Source organism: Puma concolor, chromosome B4 (assembly GCF_028749965.1).
Source record: "Puma concolor isolate L17-30 chromosome B4, mPumCon1.1.hap2, whole genome shotgun sequence".
In the NCBI taxonomy this organism is placed as follows: Eukaryota; Metazoa; Chordata; class Mammalia; order Carnivora; family Felidae; genus Puma; species Puma concolor.
This window is the reverse complement of record NC_141673.1, coordinates 50,823,592-50,845,143: the sequence shown is the minus strand read 5'-3', so window position 1 is coordinate 50,845,143 and position 21,552 is coordinate 50,823,592. Positions and strand designations below refer to the sequence as shown.

Genomic DNA, 21,552 nt, shown 5'->3' with positions numbered 1-21,552 from the left:
TCTCATTGATTAAAAAAAATTTGTTTTAATGTTTATTTATTTTTGAGAGAGGGAAGGAGAGACAGAGTGTGAACGGGGGGGGGGGGCGGGGGGGGTGGAGCTGAAAGAGAGAGAGAGACGCAGATTCAGAAGCAGGCTCCAGGCTCCGAGCTGTCAGCACAGAGCCCGAACATGGGGCTCGAACTCACAAACCGTGAGATCATGACCTGAGCCAAAGTTGGATGCTCAACCGACTGAGCCACCCAGGCGCCCTCACTGGTATTTTAAATCTAGAACTTACTCCTTGCTAACAACTAGCACCAACTGCTGATTATTAACCCAGAGTCTATTAGTAAAAAATACAATTATAACCCTTCAGATGTTTATATTTTATAGCAACATTAACACTATACAATATTTATATAAAATTTTACAAAGCTCATTCACATACATTTCTCAAGCCATTTTCAGCCCACTATTTCATATGGTAACACGTTCTAACACATTTCTGTTTTCAGGAAGATGTGTGAATAGAGCTGTTATTAATTTATTATAAATTCAATTTTATTTATTTATATATTTACATTTATTGATTGCTTGATATCTTCTAGGCATTTGGCTAGGTGCTGGGGATACTGAGAGGAGTAAGATATGGGCCATGCCCTTTATAGTAATGGCTGTTTAGGTACAGAGAAAGTAAATGTATTTTTTCAGAGTGTCCAATATATTTGTGTGTACATGTTTTGTGTGTATGTATGTGTATCCATCAATATGCATAAATTATATACATATGTATTATATGTACTATATATGTATTATATGCATATACATATATGTATATATTATAGATTATACATATGTACCTCATCTGATCTCTCTATATAAGTCACTAGTTATACTCTGAACATACATAAATATTGAAGTTGAAATGGATGCTATAACTTTTAGGAAAATAAAAGTTTAATATGCAGATCTGTAGAAACATAGAAATATGTTCAAGTTTATAGCTGTGATGAAAAATTCATGACTTACAGAAATTGAGTAATATTTGGGGAAAAAGTGGCCTCTATATGGTAATCTGAAAGCTGAATTGCCCTTAAGAGTAGGAAGCAAACTATGTAGCTGATTTGAACTTCCTGTACCCAGTATCAGCTGGCCAGAGTTTAAAGATCTGCCTCTGGAGATACGAATCTTGAGGAGATTTTACTCATTTGAAATTCCCAGTGTAAAAGGTCAAGTCCTGGAACAGTGAAACAATTAACTAGGAACTGATTTCTCAAAGCAGAAACTACTTCTCTCAAAAACAACCACCTCCATCACAAGGAAAACCCCACTAGCTCTGAGAGCAAGGTCTTGTGAAAATGAAACCCTGGTCAGCCTCTGGAAAAAATAGGAGAGGTGGGAAAGAAACCAAAACAAACCATATCTAATACTGTTTACAACTGACGTAGGGACAGCCCAGTCTAGAATAAATTCATCATCATCTTCATCAGAACCTCAGACAAACTTTATTTCCATACCAGATACTACATAACATATATTTTACACACAGTTTTGCCTAAAATTTCACTAAAGTTATAGAAAAGGTGAGATCATAGGGGCACCTGCGTGGCTCAATCGGTTAAGTGTCCAACTCTTGATTGTGGCTCAGGTCATAATCTCACGGTCATGAGATTGAGCCCTGCATCAGGCTCTGTGCTGGGTGTGGAGACTGCACGGGATTCTCTCTCTCTCCCTCTCCCTCACCTGTCCCCACCTCTAAAAATAAAAAAATAAAAAAGATGAGATCATCTATATATTTTCTTCCTCCCAAACTACTGTCTTTCTGAGTTCCCATTTGGATTTACATTAAGCATTACTCAAGTACCAACTCAAGCCTTTACAATGGCCAGGATCTTATGTCTATAACTACCAAGCTCTTTTTCTTTCCGTCTCTGCCCTTGAGATAACTTAAATAAAATTCAACCCAAAATTAATCTTTAGCATATCATATAACTCTTCTAAGATGTCGTCACACCTGTCAGTTGAACAGTGGAATTTCGGCCAAATAAGATTTAGATAAAGCAAGGATCTTTTCCTTCCCATAAGTTGCAATGTACCTTTCTCACTCTGGGTTCAGTAAGAGATTTAAGACCTAATATTCTTTTTTTTTTTTTAATTAAAAAAAAAATTTTTTAACGTTTATTTATTTTTGAGACAGAGCATGAACAGGGGAGGGGCAGAGACAGAGGGAGACACAGAATCGGAAACAGGCTCCAGGCTCTGAGCTGTCAGCACAGAGCCCGACGCGGGGCTCGAACTCATGGACCGCGAGATCACGACCTGAGCCCAAGTCGGACGCTTAACCCACCAAGCCCAGGCCCCCCAAGACCTAATATTCTAAGTCACACTCTTCTGCATGTAGAATGGCATTAATTGCATATCCCCCTTGGGAGATTTAAGAAAACAATCACCCAAAACATGTTCATTGCTCTGTGTTTCAAATTAGGCACCAGGCTGGAAAAGATCTGGATTTATTCTACTCAAAATGTCCTTCTGCAGAGGTTTTCCCTCCAACTAGGGCTAACTAGTATCTACTAATCTTTTTTTTTTTTTTTTTTTAACGTTTATTTATTTTTTGGGACAGAGAGAGACAGAGCATGAACGGGGGAGGGGCAGAGAGAGAGGGAGACACAGAATCGGAAACAGGCTCCAGGCTCTGAGCCATCAGCCCAGAGCCCGACACGGGGCTCGAACTCACGGAGCGCGAGATCGTGACCTGAGCTGAAGTCGGACGCTTAACCGACTGAGCCACCCAGGTGCCCCTACTAATCTTGATGTTCTTTTCCATTTCACTGTTTGCTGGAGCCAGGAGTCCCGCTTTCTTCCTCTCCCTCTTCCTTTCTAGGTTCCCTCCCCATTTCCCCATCTACTCTCCCGCCAAAAGTCTATACAAGTTAAACAAGGTATGGAGGAAATCACACATAAACCACTTTAACTTCAAATCTTTTCAGAGTAATGTATTCCTTTGGGGAAGGGGAAGGGTTCTAATAAATTGCTGCAAGCAACCTCTGGCTGACACGATTCTTGGGCCCCGTAACCTGAGCAAAGAGGTCTCCAGGAGGAAGAGCAGACACACACGTCTCTTTAGATGACTAGGTCAATTACTTCATGATGCTTTTCCCACATTTTATGGCCTACTGAAAACCAAACCAACAAACAAAAACCCCAAAAACCCTTTAAAAATTTGTTATCTCTTACCTAAATATTCTAAAAAATCTCAGGAGAATACCCTTCCTTCCGAGAATTACTAACTTTCTGTCCCATGTGGCTGCAGCTTTTCTGCCAGGCCCCTTTCTGTAATGACTTTCTTTGGCATCATTCCTTCGCGGTGGGCTCTCCTTTCAAAGTGGGGACACCATGTTACATTTCATCCAAAGTGCAAAACTATGACTCATTTTCTTTATTAAAAAAAAAAAAAGGAAAGAAAAAAAACTAAGTCGGGGTCCCTCAATCTACTCTCTTACATTAAGGAACCAGGTTTCCACTGTTAATTACTGTTCTACCCTCGCTTTATCACGCTAAGACGAGGGAAGACTTTTTGTCATGTTCATTGATCTTTTTTGCCTTTGATTCTATAAACAGGAACTATCTGTAAGTCAAGCTGTACAGTCTTGGATTAAAGCCCAGGCTATTAACGCGTTTTCAAAGGGTATGCCATAATCCTACTGTCAGAATCAGTGTGGATAAGAATGCTTGTTTGACAGATCAAGTTCTAATTCTAACTGGTGCAGCATCCCCTTTCGTGTTAACCTTTATCAAGATAACTTGATGTTTTGTGCTCAACTGGAATTATGCCCATAGGTTCTAACAAATTGAAAGATGACTGTATGCCACTGTTTTATTATCAGGATGTATTGATTAATTATTGCGATAAAGAATTCCACACAATATATCCTTATGATCATGTGTGTATTCTTGGCAGATATTCTCTAATATACAAATGAAAAACTGAACCTCTCCCCATCCCGCAAACACAAAATTTACTCATTCAGCTACCCAGGGAAGGGGTGCCTACGTTGCAGAGGACGCAACTTTCCAGGCTCCTCAGGAAGTACTTGTATTGAAAACTAGACAGCGTATGAGAGTCTAGGTCGGTCAGTTCGTAACAGCGGCTTTTTAAATGTTAGGAATTCAAATCATCTTTTTTTGTGCTTCGTGGTGCAGAATTTAGAGGTTACACAGAATTTATTTGAAATGACAGGTTCTGGGGTGGGGGAGGGAATTTAATCTAGCTGTAGACACCCCTGTAGTTATTTTTGTGTGGAAGTGGGAAGCGTATGTCTAGGACAGAATTTGTCAGACTCCTAACTTTTTGTAATAGGACACAAACTATGCTTTCTGCATTTCTAAACTCTAAACCATAGGACTCTAATTTTATAAACAATACCAGAGAATACTGGCACTTGAAGCAATTCTCGGAGAATTCACCTTTCAGTACTTGCCAAGCCTATATTTGAAACAACGAGTTTTGGAAGCTACTGTCTAGGGACTTACTAATGACTGGTGCTTCTATGTTGACTATGTTCCAATCCGTATTGAGTTAAACTAATGTTTTCCAAACTCTGGTTTCTGCAGTGTTAGTATTAAATGAAAAAAGGCCCCATTATCAAATAAATTGGGAAAATACTGGGTTAAACAAAATTAATTAGCTTTATTTCTTACTGGACTTCTAAGGGTCTTTAATATGCTAATATAGTTTTGGATCTACAAAAGGGAGGTTACAGTTTGTTGCATTTTCCATTTCTTGAACCTATTTTTGATGGAATAACTATTAATATGTAGCATAATTAATTTTCTGAATAATAAAGGTTGGGAAATGCTCCCCGAATCAATATGTCCAGATTCTACTACCCGCATTTCCTGAAGAAATTATTTCCCTGCATTATTATGTCATATCAGGACTTTGGGTTTTACAGTGAGTCAGTAAAGGAATGAGTTTTTAAAGTAACTCCTCTCTTTTTGCCATAACATAATTATAGTATCTAGTATATATTTAAAAAATTTTTAAGTTTACTTATTTATTTTGAGAGAGAGAGTACAAGCAGGGGAGGGCCAGACAGAGAGGGAGAGGGAGAGGGAGAGAGAGAGAGAGAGAGAGAGAGGGAGAGAATCCGAAGCAGTCTCCATACTGACAGCACGGAGCCTGATTCAGACCTTGAACTCACGAACTGTGAGATCATGACCTGACCCAAAACCAAGAGTGGGACGCTTAACCGACTGAGCCATCCAGATGCCCCAGTATCTAATATATGTTAAATAAACATTTATAATGTACATTTCTGCTAGAATTTGTTGCCAAGTACTGATTATCTCTCAAAAGTTTTTAATGGGAAGTGAGATTTATAAACACAATAAACTCGTTTTTTTCTCCTTGACTGCTAGGGAGCTCAAATGCAAATGTGCCTTAATATAACAAACATATTTTCAGTAGCTGAACATTTTTCTTTCTGAATGTTTTATGTCTTTTGTATTATAATTGGGTATTTTGATGTTTAGCCTGTATCATTATAACTGGGTTAATAAATTCACCCTAATAAATGTGGTGAAGAACATCAAGTGTGAAAATGTAATTGAAATAAGTTAAGTGGAACATCTGCTTCAGTATTTCAGTAATGGTAAGCATGAAATAAATGGCAGTGTTATTATTAACAATGTTAATATTAGTTTTGTTTTGTCTTCCTCTTTTTAATGTTAATGGTGAAGAAAAGTAAAAGATGAAAAGTAAAAGCTTCCTTCCTTATTTCTCACTCTCATTCCTATGCCTCAATAGGGAACATTTCTTTTTTTTTTTTTTTTACGGTTTCAGTCTTCAAATTTCGGAAAATGCCAAAATAAATGTTATCATTTCTTCTCTTGTCAATTTTGAGCAGTATTGGTCAATGTCATCTATGAAAGAGGGACATTTGTTTCACTTAGTCTTCACTTTTCTTTTTTTAAAAAGTTTTTTTTTTTTAACATTTATTTATTTTTGAGACAGAGAGAGATAGAGCATGAACGGGGAAGGGTCAGAGAGAGAGGGAGACACAGAATCGGAAACAGGCTCCAGGCTCTGAGCTGTCAGCACAGAGCCCAATGCAGGGCTCGAACCCACAGACCGCGAGATCATGACCTGAGCCGAAGTCGGACGCTCAACCGACTGAGCCACCCAGGCGCCCCGTCAGTCTTCACTTTTCTTTCTCCTCCTCTCTGTTTTGGTAGTTATCATTAGTTCTTTGATAAGTCATGCTTATGAAATGTAAATAATGTACCTAACACTTTAGTTTTTTAGATAAGCTTTTTATGGGAATATAGTGCATACACAGAAAGTGCACCAATCAAAAGGAACAGCTAGATGAGTTTTCACAAAATAAACACACTCGTGGAACCACAGCTCAGAAAAATAGACCGGTGCCAGCATCTCATAAATCTGCCTGTCTCCACTTGATGAACGTTTTTGAACTTTTTAACCAATCAATTGTATACTTTTTTATATTTAGCTCCTTTCATTCAACATTATGTTTGTGATATTCATCTATTTTATTGCATGTTCTTTTTATTCCACACAGTATGCCATTAAATGCCATTACGTATTTATATCCATTCACTTGTTAAGGGATACTTGTGTTGTTTCCAGTCTCCTGTTAGTAGGAATAGTGTTGCAACGACCATTCTTGTCCAAATCTTTTGGGTCATGTACTATGCATTTTTGTTGGCTATAAAGTTGAGTCATATGATATGTATATGTTACGTATCAGTAACAGTTTTCCAAAAGTAGTAGTTCCAAACAATACTTCCATGAGAGCGTATAAAAGTTTCAGTATCCAGGCCAACATTTGATATCAGTCTTTTTAACTGTGGTGTTTTCTTCTAATGTGTCAACTTCACATAGTACCTTAAAATATATTACACAAAAATTGAGGACATTAGTAGCCCTATACTTTCCTCCATAAAGCCTCCAAGCTTATCAGGTATGTAGTTATATTTATATTATAAAAGTTTATAACATGTGCATTCTCTTCTCTAATTATAATTTAGTTTTATGCTTTCTCTGTACAGATAGACTATAAAAATGAAAAATCCAATAAATGACAACTACAAAATTATGATTATATAAATATTATTCATTGCAAAATAAAATAATGTGATAGAATTCCTAAAGCAGGAGAGGCAATTCTATGTCACTAGATCTGTGCTACTCCATGGAGAATTTTCCAAATATAATTTTTTTTTTGAGAGAAAGACACAGAGCATGAGTTGGGGAGGGGCAGCGAGAGAGAGAGAGAGAGAGAGAGAGAGAGAGAGAGAGACAGAGAGGGAGACACACAGAATCTGAAACAGGCTCCAGGCTGTCAGCACAGAGACCTATGTATGAGGGGCTCAAACTCAAGAACCATGAGATCATGACCTGAGCTGAAGTCAGATGCTTAACCGACTGAGCCACCCAGGCACCCCGAGAATTTTCCAAGAATAAAGGTCAAGTTCATTCTCGAACAACTGTTCAAAAACATGATACATTTTATATTGCTTTATATTTAATTTTTACTTTTTTGTCCAGCTTTAATACTTCTTAAGGTTTCTGACTGCCTTTCTTTTTCTTGTTGACAAAAGAGTACTTACATTTCTACTTCATTATTAATATATCCAATTTACTCATTAATTGTTGTAAGACATCCATGTTCTTTGGAAGATATTCTTCTGACTCTGGTCATATGTTCTAATTTGGATCGACTGTTCTCCCACTACATAACTACCATTCTGGGATATCTTTTCACTGCTCTCTTACATCCATTGCTCGCTGAATTTCACACTTCTCCTCTCATCTAGATTATGTGTGTGTGTGTGTGTGTGTGTGTATATATATATATATATATATACATATATATATATATATATATATATAGTTTGTTGTTGTTATTTATTTTGAGAGAGACAGAGTGCTAGTGGGGGTGGGGCTGAGAGAGAGGGAAAGAGAGAATCCCAAGCAGGCTCCACGATGTCAGCACAGAGCCTGATGCAGGGCCCAGTCTCATGAATGGAGAGATCATGACCTGAGCTGAAATCAGAAGTCAGATGCTTAACTGACTGAGCCACCCAGGCACGTGTGTGTGTGTGTATAATATATATATATATATATATATATATATATATATATATATATATATATAATTTGCTTAAGTATATCCTCAGGTAGTTTTTTTCTAAAAGTATATGTTGGATATAAACTGAATCATTATATGCCTAAAGATGTCTTTATTTTATGCTCACCTTTGATTTAAAGGCACAAAGGTTTAAAAGCAAAACTCTGAAAGCATCGAAGTATGCTTTTTTTCTAGGATCTAGTGTCTTTTTTTTGTCTTTTTTAAAAAATTTACATCCATGGTGCAACAATGATTTCAGGGGTAGATTCCTTAGTGCCCCTTACCTATTTAGCCCATCCCCCCTCCCACAACCCCTCCGGTAAACCTCTGTTTGTTCTCCATATTTAAGAGTCTCTTCTGTTTTGTTCCCCTCCCTGTTTTTATATTATTTTTGCTTCCCTTCCCTTGTGTTCATCTCTTCTGTGTCTTAAAGTCTTCATATGAGTGAAGTCATATGATATTTGTCTTTCTCTGACTCATTTCGCTTGCATCATACCCTTCAGTTCCATCCACATAGTTGTAAATGGCAAGATTTCATTCTTTTTGATTGTCCAGTAATACTCCATTGTATATATATACCACATCTTCTTTATCCATTCATCCATCGATGGACATTTGGGCTCTTTCCATATTTTGGCTATTGTTGATAATGCTGCTATAAACATGGGGGTGCATGTGCCCCTTCGAAACAGCATACCTGTATCCCTTGGATAAATACCTAGTAGTGCAATTGCTGGGTCATAGGGTAGTTCTATTTTTAATTTTTTGAGGAACCTCCATACTGTTTTCCAGAGTGGCTGCACCAGCTTGCATTCCCACCAGCAGTGCAAAAGGGATAGGATCTAGTGTCTTAAAAAGTCTGATACCAAATTGATTCTTATTCTTTTATAGGAAGTCTGTTTTTATTTATCATGACAAGCTCTTAGGATCTTTTCTTTTTCATAATGTCCTAGAATTTCGCGAGAATTTGTCTAGATCTTTTTCCAGTCATGCTGCTTAGGGCTCAATGGGCCCTTTCAATCTGAAAATATTCTTTAATTTCAGGAATTTACATCGATCATGTTATAATTTCCCAGCTGCTCCATCCTTCAAACAATCGCCTTATTTTCCAACCCCCTTCTTCTTCCTAATGTCCCAAACCAATACAAGGTTGGAGCCTGTCTGTGCTCCATTGCCAGGAAGTATGACCTCCCCCTTCTACTGTTCTTACATTTGCTCTGGACGGCAATGTCTGCTTTAGTTTATCCACTTTCCATCTTCCAGAAATTTCTGAAAATCTCCGGTCTCTCGATGTCATTCCTCCCATTTTTGGAACTGTTTACTTTCATGCTGACATTTGGGATGCAGCTGAGGGAAACATTTTTTGGTCAGTGTGCCTTGAGCCCCTAATTCTTATACAGAATTTAACATTTGGGAGCCTTACATTTAAAACAAATATCATCTACATAAGAATATCATTAGCAATTCATACTCTTGGAAACTGTCTTGATTCTGAGACTTTATAACTAAATCTTCAGTTTATGAACCAAATTTACTAACAAACCATTTAGAAAACAAAGGCAATAAATGAAATTCATTTTTGATCTTTATGAGGTCACCTAGCTTTAGAGAATGGGAAAGACTCAATTCAATCAGAAACTCTGTGGGGTCCTAGATATTCCCCAGATTGAATTCAACTGGGAATTCTGTCATGCAGAATTTAACAACAGTCTTGTCCTTCAGCCTCCAGCTCCCGGGTGCTATTCCTGGACTCCTGCCAGTATCTTCCCCTAGACTGCTTTAAGAGGGCTTCGGGAGGAGGAGGAAAAGAAGGAGGGCATGGAACACCCCTCCAGTTAAAAAGGAAATTGGGAAATGAGCAGGTGAGAGAGGATATTGCACCTCCTTGGAATAGTCCTGGGGCTTACTTCCTGATGTACTATGAAAATGTGAAAAAATACTTTAAAAGTCAAGAGCTCTGGTGAAATGAAAGGAGTTATCTGAAACATTCTAAGTCCAAATAAACATGGGAGATTGATTAATCCAGGAGATCATTAGAAACTAACCCTATCCATTCAATATGGTTTTCTCTGCGCCAAATAGTGTGGGTACTTGCTGGTGATATAATGATAAGTAAAGCATATATATTAACCTCATAGAATTCACAGTCTGATGGTTGCATACAGATTGACATATAATCAATCACTATCCCCATTTAGACAGCATAATGAAAAACATCTACAGAGGTTTTATGAACAGAGAGACCAGAAGTATCTATTCGATGGTGCGTTGGCAAGTGTTTAACCCCTGGCTTTCTGGGGTTCAGGCTTTGTCAATTTCCCTTGTGTAAACACTCAAACCACAGCCAGTTTCAAGTTGATGTGCGGCAGCACACCATCGTATGATATTTTGGCCACACTGCTACACCATACGTTAAGAAGACAAGTAATAAAATCTAGTGAAGTAACAAGTAGGTAATAATTGGAGAGTGATGAATTTTCAGTATTTATTACATTTGTTTTTAATACAATTTATTTCACTATAAGTTAATATAAAACAATGTTTAATAATAGATGTGTTTCACAACCAGCCCACAAAACTCTTAAAAATTTGGCTGTAGGTTCTTACGCCAGTACAAGCTGGCTTCAGCAGACAGCTACCTGTAACTGGGGAACGGGGCGAAAGACATCCTTGCAAGATACCAATGAGGATAAAACCCTTTATCATAAGCAGGTTAATGTCCATCGAACTTGGAAGGAGAAAGGTAACAAAAGGGAAGAGGGATCAGGGAGAAGAGCTGATCACGCCCAGAAAACCAGTGCACTCCACATAGACAGAGCAACACAGTTTACAACCCTGCTTTTTAAAGTCCGCTCTTGTTAAACAGTCACCTTTTGCTTAGCAGGGAGAGAGAGGTCGGGAGGAGTCAACTGGCCCTCAGGTCCTAGAATAGTAAGGGCAGGAAAATAACATGGAAACAAAACACTGCTTTTCCATCCCTATCTGGACATTCCGTCTAGTTTATGATGATGTGGACTCCCAAGGGGGCAGCGGTGGGTTCACTCGATCAGTGGTTCACTAAACAAAATGGCCAAGTGAAAATCGTAAGTTGGTGGTGGTGCTCATTACTCAACGCAGAGCTGGGGGGCCAAGATTTGCTGAGACTATGATGGTGTTCTGCAGAATATGAGTGATCCAGGAGTCCAAAAGTAGTTGAGTCAATTATCATTTTAGCTACATTTAAAAAAATCTTACCAAAATGTATATACTCAAACATGTGATAATCCATATCAGGTTTCTTTTGATTGCAACTGACAGAAAACCTGTCTCTAGCTTAGTTTAGATGTTGGGGAAAATTATTAGCTAATATAACGGAAGAAGTCTAGGGGGGAGCTCAAGCTCACTTAAGGTAGTTCTTGACCAGAGGCTCAAGTAATGCCACCGGGACATGGTGTCTCTTTCTTTTGGCTCCATTTCCACTTTCAGACGGGCTCTGCCTTCAAAGTCACAGGAAGGCTAATCTGCTCAATTTCTCCAGCAGTTGAATAAAATTCCTGGGCTTGTCTCTGGCCAAAACATGTCTGATTCCAAAGGACTAGCGTGGTATCTCTATGAAGCTACCTAAATGGTTAGGTCCCTGGCTCCCAAACTCATCTGCACAATACAATCACCGGGGACTTTTTGTAAAATTCTAAAGCATAGACCACACCCCAGTCAATTAAATCACAATCTCTGGGGCTGACGCAGGTGTCACTATTTTTTTTTAAGCTCCCCAGGGTGATTCCAATGCAGAGACAAAAGTAGAAACCCCTGGATGAGGAGCTCATAAGGATATGAGGTTTTAGAATCTCCTTCTAATTTACTAAGATAGTCAGGTTAGGTTAATTTCCCTAATGCCCACCTCAAAAATCTTTCTTCCTATGCTTTTCCATCTCTGTGACAGAACGTCCCTCTGTTTGCCCAGGCTAGCAACCATCTGTATCCTCTATCTGCATTCTGTTCTCTCCCTCTCGCCCTGCCTTGCCTGGCTCCCAGAAATCATCCCTTCTCTTCTTTGCATCTTGAAGTTCATCTCTCTGCTGGCTCTTTCCTGGAGAAGTAAAGAAAATATGCTCAGATCTCTCCTATCCCACAATACCCTTCCCCATTCCCTGTGGCCCCACCCTCCACTCCCAGGGGCTACTGCCCAGCTGGCCTCACCTCTACTGTCCACCTTAGAAGAGGACTCTGTGCTCAGAGCCTTATCATCTGCCTGTGGACATCACTATTCTGCTGAAACTGTTCTCTCAGAGGTCAGCAATGACCCACTTACAAACGCAAATGGCTGTTTCTTTCCCTCTCTTTCTCACTGAAGGCTGCTCTCTGTCCCCTTTTTGAAATACTGTCCTTGCTTTGTTTGTTGGATATTATGGCATCCAATGCTCCTTCCCTCATTGTTTTTCTTTCTGCCACCTTTGTAAGCCTTGGACAAAATGGATATGTATCCTAAACACATTTCTCAGGAAATATCTATCACGAGACTTGAAAGTCAAAATACACTAAGGCAACACTTTAGAACACAACAGAAATTCTTTGGAGATACTCAACACCACCACTTATTAGAATGAAAGTCTGAAAACAAATTAGGGACATATGCTAATTATGGAAATCCACATAACAGAATACTATTGACTATTACTATTGTAGGAAATAAATTTTCCTACAACTGTGTGCTCACATGCACAAATGGGTAGAATTTTAAGAAGAAAATGTAGGGCAAAAGTATGTATTGCACCTACAATAAAACTTCAAGTCTTATTAAAAAGCACACAGAATAAGTTGTAATCAAGTTGTCCCCTCTCCAAGGTTTCCAATGTAACACTGGCAACGTACTGTTAGTGACGTGACATTAGATTCGAACTTTTCTTGAAACAAATTCAGTTTTGTTTTGAAAATCAAACAGAATTTGGTGGTACAAATTTCAATTATTGTGCTTTTTAATAACTGAGTTTGAATTATTAATAAGAAGCTTTTTGCCACTTTCTAATTTTTCCAAAGCTTCGTCTGAACTTAGGTGGTCACCACTGACTGAGAAATATGAGACCATTTTTGTTTTTACTGCTTTTGTAATGGCAAGGTCAAAGTGTCTCTTCCCCTTTGAAAGGTGAAGCAACAACCTCCAAGAAGCTAATTGTAATAAACATCTGGTTCATTGCTTTTGTTTCGAATATATGTGGTATTGGAACTTTAATAAAGTAATTACAAAAGAAACTGTGCAGAAAATTTTCTTCCGTAGATTCATAATGCATAGATTATTAATATTTAGTTCAATGCACAACTCTCATGCATATGTACAAAATAGTGCCAAGAGACTTAATATAAGAAAGAAAAAGAGAGAGAAGGATCTAAACATTGATTGCTCCCTATATTCCTACAAGTTTTCAGAATACCATATATTGCCTTCTCTCGAATGGTGGGAAATTACTAAAAATATGTTTTCTGCCAAAATAAGTGGGCTTTACTAAGATAAAAAACTTGAATAAATCAACTGCAATAGTAAATTAAAATTAAACTATTTTGCTATTGCTAACATGAGCATAAACATGGTTTTTAATTTATAGATGGGGAAACTGAGATTCAAGGAGGAGGTTCAGTTCTTCTTCTTTTTTTTCCCCCTGTCACACAGGTAAAAAAAAGAAAAGCTGGGACAGGATCACATATCTTCTCACTTTCAAGTCAATTCTATTTCCCCCAATACTGTGTGGAACGCTAAGGAATTAGAGATACACTGCCTTGGTTGATTCTAATATTCTAGGTGGACAGGTATACAGTCCCCATCCCCTTCTCCTACTCTAGAAAACGTGGCAAAAATGAAACACTGGGGCTCATTTTCCCCAAATGCCCAAGTTAACACATTAGAATGACCATCCTAAATTGGCCTTCCTTTTCCCAGTAACAAACCAGCTTTTCCTTCCTGATAAGCCACAGTTACATCAGAAGGGTATGGACTCCTTCTTGTTCATAGGAGGTTATGTGAGGGACAGCCAAATAGGCCCTCAGTAGGACAGGTGCCTCCTGCAAGGAGATAAAGCATTTCTAGTATGCAAGTCCTATGCAGGAGATGGGGGGTGGGGAGGGGAGAAATAAACCTGTAGCTATGAGAAGTCTAGCCAGTTTACAAAAGAAAACCTTCAGACCCACTAGGAGTAACATGGTCCAAGTCACTCAGTGTAAACCCTCCAGAGCACTGGACTAGGAGCACAGCAGGAACTCCATCGCTGTCCCCACCATCAGTAGTACTTGGGGGAGAACAGCAAGACATGCCCGAGATCTGGTTGCAGAATTCTCAACTCTCCGTATTTATGACAGAAATATGTCCATGCCCTGACAACAGCTCAAACTCCAATCCAATCCAATCAGTCTTATTTTCTGAGACAACTTTTAAGTGCAAGGTATTTTTAAAAGGTTATAGGCTGGAATGATAAGCTGGTTTTGGTAGGATGAAATTAAGCGGTAGAGGCAAAGGAGAAAGGATATGTTTCAGGTGAGGTTTGAAAAGGGATGGAAAGTTAATGAGGTGGAGAGATACAGTCAAACTGTTCCAGATGGCAGGGTCTGACAGAGGAGGCCAGGGAGGGTTAGCAAAAGGAATGAGGATGGGGAGATGGGAGAATGAGGTCCAGCAGAGAGAGGGCATTCTCAACCTAGATGATAATCAATTCTGAATCACATCACAGAGTGGATAAGGAGCCATTAGAAGGGAACGCTGGAGGACCCGGGAGACCAGACGCAGACAGATGGGGAAGTGAGGAGGGACCTAAACAGAAAATTTGAGGCTATCAGAAGAGGAACAATCATGTGCAGAACAATGACACGAGCTCAATGACTGATACAGAGTTCCTTGGATTAAAAGAATGTAGCAGAAAGGGAAGGGCTAAGAAGTATTTTTCCTCCTCCGTTAAGACAAAAAAGATTAAGTGTATTGTTGCAGTGGGTTGAGATTGCACCTAGGAAATGAATTCCTGAGTAGAAAAAAATTAAACATTGGATGAGTGTCAATCAAAGAACCTCAGAGTTTAGAGGGACTCGGAGGTCACTTGAATAATCCTTTGGAAGATTATCAGACACGTTGTGAGATTGTTCTTGTTGGGGAGAATTAAGAATGAGATTGCTGGCTGTCCAAGATAGTTGAGTTGCAGTTCTCTCAGGAGACGGGTCCTAGATTAATGTCTGACCTTCCGTTTCAAGCATGACGAGTCTGTGATTGGGGGAAGTGTAAGGAGCAAAGACTGAAGGGAAGAGAATGTGGATGTGATCGGAACACAGTCTGTTAGTCCTGCTCAGTGCCAGTGGATACAGTAATGCCCAGGCATGCTCAAGAGGAAGAAGAGAAAGGGTAGCAAGGTTTGGAGGAGGGAGATCAGGAAGGAGAAAGGGGCAGACAGAAAGAAAAGAAGCCCAGCAGGGAGCGGTTGGATGCCAGCCACGAACGAACGAACGCCTCACTCAGACACCTCATTGAGATGCAGGTCAACAGGGCTGCCTGTATAGTAAGCTAATGGGACAGGGGCCGAGATAGTTAATTCTAATTCAGGCCATATGTGTGCTTGGGAAGAGAGAGGAAGGGAAGGCAAGTAGAAAGTAAAATGACACTTAGGCCAGCTATGATTTGGGAATCGACAGTAAAACGAAAGCAGAGATGTTTGAACCCAAGTTTTGAGCCAGTAGAGAGAAGACAGGAAGATTGAAATGAGTGGCGACAAAAAATAAAAGGTGACCGGAGCCAGGCTCCCCGTGGAACGTCAGTTAATGCTTATCGGCTGATGTTGGCTTTGGTAGACAGAGTAAAGCCTGGGAGAGGAAAATGCCATTGCCAATGGGGTATGACAGTTCAGACCTGTGGACCCCAAGCGGTGGCATCTGAGAAAGAAGTCGAGTCACACCCAGTTATCACCATGGACAACGACGCTACGCGCAAGAGGCCAACCAGTCTCAAGCAAAAAGAAATGGCAAAATCCTGACAAGAGAGAACCAACAAAGCCTGTCGAAACTGTGAAAATACATTCCCTTCTCAGAGAGTCTGTTCACTTCTCTTGAGGTACTGTAGCCCCCGGTAGAGAAGGCAGGACTCGCAGAGGTAGTGGTGGTCAAGCGGGCCCCCGAGAGTCTTGCTTTACTCGCTCAAGAAAACTCCTTCGTCAGATGTGGCAAGAAAGCTGAGACAATGTTATTTTTGACTTTGGCTCCAAGGCCAGGTAATCACAGGCAGTCTCATTATGAAGGATGGGGAAAGGAGCAGGGGCAGAAGACAGCCTCTCTTCTCTAGATTTCAATACCAGGGGTAAAAGAATGTTTCTGATGGTGTTTGGTCTATTGTTGGCCCAAAGTTCCCCTCATACTGGTAGGGACAGGCCTTTCCTACTGGTAGGGACAGGCCTTTCCTACTGGTAGGGACAGGCCTTTCCTATTGGTAGGGACAGGCCTTTCGGGTGAAGGTTATTTTCTTCTGGCTCTACCTTGGTAGAGGAACAATAAGGCAAACAAATTGAAACAGTCCCTTGAAGCCTTAATAAGAAAAACACTCGATTCCCAAATCTGAGAAGTGTTAGGTTCACCTAAAACACATTCTGCTGCAATACTGTGGGCCACGCTTCTGTGTGGGATGATCCTTTAAAATTATTCTCAGGGGGCGCCTGGGTGGTTCAGTCGGTTAAGCGGCCAACTTCGGCTCAGGTCACGATCTCGTGGTCCGTGAGTTCGAGCCTGCGTCAGGCTCTGGGCTGATGGCTCAGGGCCTGGAGCCTGCTTCGGATTCTGTGTCTCCCTCTCTCTGACCCTCCCCCGTTCATGCTCTGTCTCTCCCTGTCTCAAAAATAAATAAAACGTTAAAAAATTTAAAAAAAAATAAAAAATAAAAAATAAAATTATTCTCAGATAGGGGCGCCTGGGTGGCTCAGTCGGTTAAGCAGCCCACTTCAGCTCGGGTCATGATCCCACTGTTCATCAGTTCGAGCCCCGCCTCCGGCTCTGTGCTGACGGCTCAGAGCCTGGAGCCTGCTTTGGATTCTGGGTCTCCCTCGCTCTCTCTCCTACTCGCGCTCTGTCTCTCCCACTCAAAAATTAAATAAACATTAAAAAAAAATTAAAATTATTCTTAGATAAAGAACCACTTATTTACTGTTAAAAACACATTGATTAAAAAATGCTTGATACGCCTATAAAAAGCCCAGCCCAGGATTCTAGTGCAAAAAATGGTAGTGCCTGGAACACACAGTACGTACTCAACAGTTAACTGTTAAATGGACAAGAGAGAGACGGATGAAGAACCTAATGACCCAAACAAACTACTAAGAGTGTGGGTATGTGTAGAAAATGTTTTCCTTTACTTGCACTCTTTTCTCCTTAAGAGACTTAAAAAGACAGTGCAATTGCCCTATGATTTCGGGAAGACATCAAGCACATATAATAGCAAGGCAGTTTCGGAGAACATGAAGCACATCTCCCCTCCCCTCGGCCCAAGGTCTGGATAAGGTTCTAGCCACCAGGGGTCTAGTTAAGAACTTGAAGCATTTGCTAAGAGCTCCCGGAGAATTCAACAGTCCTACCAATTCCAACTATGCAAATCCTGTTCATTTTACCAAACAATTACTCTGAGCCTACCCCATGCAGGGCACTGTGCTAAATATCTGGGGAAGGTATAGTAGTTGCCGTCCTCAGTGAGTACAAAAAAATACGTGTGTTTGGGGGGGTGCGAGTGAGGGTGTGGAAACTGTGTGGTGAGGAGGATGAGACAAGAAAGAAAGGAACTTCATCCTGGTGCAAATCCACCCATCATCCCCTCCCTCGCCCACCCCCCCCCCCCCCCAAAAAAAAAGAAACCAAAAACAAAGAAGGAGCATTAAGATTGTAATTACCTGTTTTGCCCTCTAGGATTTTGGTGGTTTCCTGTCTCCCGCTTAACTTGTATTTCTTGGTTTTATTATTACAGTCTAAGAACAACAGCACCACAGAGAGGGGTGGGGTTCAAAGAACTCAATGAACAACAGTAGTATTGGTGAGCCTTGAACCTGGTTGACAGAGTTGCGAGTGGACAGCAAGGTAAGGCGCTGCACTACTCAGACACAATGTTTCATATCCCGGCCAATGAGTCACATGCAGTCAGACACAAGAGGAGTCAAATTATGGCAAACTTTCTACATATAGATTTTATTTGAGTCATTAATTGGCAGCTAAGCTAATTATCAAACAGAAAACAGCAGATGTAAAGATTTTGGGGGGGGGGGAAGTGAAATGGCAACTACAGAGAAGGTATCAATACTTAACTCATTTATCAAGGTTTTTCACAACTCTCTTAGTAAACATTTAAATCTCCTTCCACTGCAGGGGACCAATGCTTCCAGAAGACTCCAAAAACTGGTAATAGTTAAAAACAAAATGTTTGTAACAACATTGCTTGGGTTCACTCTGGTTCCAGTAGGTAGGATTTAAAAAAGAAGTTCTGATACACATGACTAAAAATGATTGTTTCATGATTATAACATAAGAGGAGCATCAACTTCTCAACATCGAGACAAGAAGATGCTAAAATCAGTTAAGAAAAGAACTTTTTAGGTTGAGTCCCGTCTTTAAAAGTCTTAGCCAAAACCAAAACATAAAGGATAGTCTTTTAATAGTGATTCACAAACAGAAATTCTATGTTTATACCAATTGCAGAGGATAATGTCAAAACAGAATTTACTATCTTGTGCTAACAGCCTCATTTAAAATGGATAGTCTTTCCTATATTTTCCCCAAAGTACCTTTTAAAAAGACTTGTTCTGCTATCCAAACAACTTGCAAATGCATTCGGTAAGTTGGGCTACAGTATTTATTCTCTTTCCTATTATTGACTCAAGATCTATTTCTCACTATTTGCTTTGTGCTCATTCTTCTGCCAAATAAAATATTAATTGCATTTTTAGCTGCACTGCTGGTGATCAAAGAACTCTGATATGTCAGGCTAAACTGATAGAAATAGCATCCATTAACATATTTATAGGTTCAGAGCTTCTAGTGCATAATTACACCCATTAATTACTTGACAGTAGTCTATATTACAGGGTAAAAAAGAAAGACATTTGCAGGTACACAAATGGTAAAGTGTTCTTTTTTTAATAATAAATTATCACTAAAGAATGTTCTATCTCAAGGAAAGAAAGCAAAAGGGCTCACATATCTATCTGTACGTAGCCAGGACAGAATTTTAAAGCAACGATTCACTAACTTTGGGACAGAATGTACACAAAGTAAAATCAGATGGCATAGAGTGATTTCAAAGAAAAGCATAATATGAATATTACAGAGAGATGTGATTGATATCTTAGAGTTCTAAGAAAGACAATCTCAAGCCAGTAATTCTTGACGATAAGATACAGAGCAACGGTTTTTACTTGCAAATAAACTTCTTCAAATATCACACAGGACCCGAGCATTTCAAATTACCTACATTTCTGAACATGCAATTCTAACACGTAGGGAAAAAACCAGAAAGCTGTCCTTGGAGAAAGCTCATGAGATGTTAGAAATTAATAGAATAAACAACGGTTCTGTAGATTCACCAGCTGTGCGCGTCCTGAAGCTGCCGGCTGCATTTAGTACATGTATCATGCAAAGGACGGTAACACACACTTGATTCCTCTTGACCAGTTAATCACTATGCAAAATGACGGTTTCTCATATTAACTTCAGCACCGGACCCAAACACATTTTCTTTTCAGCAACGAACGAAGAAGTCGTTACGAAAAGAAAAGGCAATTGCACAAGCCACATTTTCCCCCTCTAATTTCAGCACGAACACGACCGGGATGTAAGGATGAAAAGCAAAGCGGACTCCACCTGTACGTATATGTCTGTACATATCTCACTGAGTTCTTTGTTGCCTGACAATAAATTGTAAAGGCAGTCCTATTTGAAAGTAAAAACCGTTACACTGTGTTTACAGGCTACTGCACCAGACTGGCTGAGCGAATAACAAGGAAATCACGGTACCTTTCGCAAGTCGCCTCAGAATCTGACAACGGCATTTAAAAGAGACAGCTATCATTCTTGCTCACTGCCTTCTGTGGCAAAGTGTACTCAGGGCTCTGCTCTGGTGGCTGCAGCAGCAGCATATGAATTCCTTGTGCACATACCAGGAGAAAGGTAGTCCCAGTGGGGAGTGACAAAGCTTAATTCCTCTTGGCTGATGCAGAGGTCCGCTCCGTGTCATCTGGCAAAGCTGTGTCATTCACTACTACTAGCCCTGCCTGCCCGCCCCAGCCTCCTCCCCCTGCACAATCACAATAGCTTAGAAAGTAAGGCTGTTTCGATAGCAACAAAGCACCAAATTGTGGAAAGCAGGGACAAGGCTGGGAGAGGAGCCATTCCATAAATCTAATACTAAGCACTGAGTGATGCATTCAGTTTTAGGCAAAGGGCTATGTATTCCAGCCGATTCAGCTACCCCCGCTCCCTTCCGTCTCAGCATGAAGTCAGGGTGCTTTATGTGTCTCATTTCACTAGAAATGTTACTGAGATGCTCGCACTCTCACTTTACAAAGAAATGCATGTATCATATACCATGTTTTCTTAACAAGAATGGAAGGCAAAGGAGGGAGGCAGTTTATCTTCGGGATTCAGTAGAAAACAGGAGGGAAAGGGCCCTATAACAGAGTCGGAAAGACCTATTTGGCACTTTGCAAATCTGTGAGGGCAAGGCAGTCTAGCTTTGGAGAAGAAATGCAGCAAGGGCTAAGGGAAAGGGCTCAGGCAAGGGGGCCATCAGGCAGATGGAGTCCCAGCCCCCTTAATTACCCTTTCCAAAAAAAAAAAAAAAAGAAACTTGGCTGGAGAGCAACACAGTGAAGACTGTTTCTAAAGATACCAGGAATAAATGCAAACAAGGCCAAGTATTTCTATTTTTAATGTACTTTATCATCCTATTTCCCAAACAACTCTCCACCAAGCCATTCTTCTCATTATGCAAATAAAACAGTCTCGCGACACTGCAGATATTCATGAGTATCTGCTCCAGTGGAGTGAAGAGGAAATTAACAAACCCCTCACAATCCATTCACAAAATGACAGGAAGGAGGGGAACATTTCTTCATCTGTTTGCACCAGCCTACTCACCATTGAGTCAATACAAACTAACATTTGGTATGGAATTTTAATCAAAACCCAAGAATCTCCCACAGGAGTTAACACAAACATTCAGAGCCCCCCCCCCAAAAAAAAATCACAGTTGGTCAGGAACTTAAAAAAATTAGCCGTTAGTCAAAATGAAAAGATATATCACTGTCCAAACTATTTGATTAATATTTCTAGGACTATATGAATTATTCAAATGGTCTTATTCTCTACTCTAAGGCTGTAAAAAAAACCTTCCAAGCTGGTTTCTAAAATAACATCCAATATTCCAAATTTAGCGATAAAACTT

General features: G+C 39.9%; 1 protein-coding gene across 12 annotated transcripts in view; it reads right to left on the bottom strand.

The window, feature by feature from the left end:
* GRIP1 (glutamate receptor interacting protein 1) overlaps nt 1-21,552 on the bottom strand; it is a 684,764-nt gene that overhangs the window by 253,577 nt on the left and 409,635 nt on the right. Inside the window, exon 1 of one of the 12 annotated variants that reach the window (XM_086712888.1) lies at nt 20,124-20,331. The exons of the other annotated variants lie outside the window; for them this stretch is intronic. Coding sequence (XP_086569014.1) covers nt 20,124-20,178 — 55 coding nt within the window. The 5' untranslated portion in view covers nt 20,179-20,331. Of the gene's footprint in view, nt 1-20,123; nt 20,332-21,552 lie in introns of those variants that run through there. 12 annotated transcript variants of the gene reach the window in all.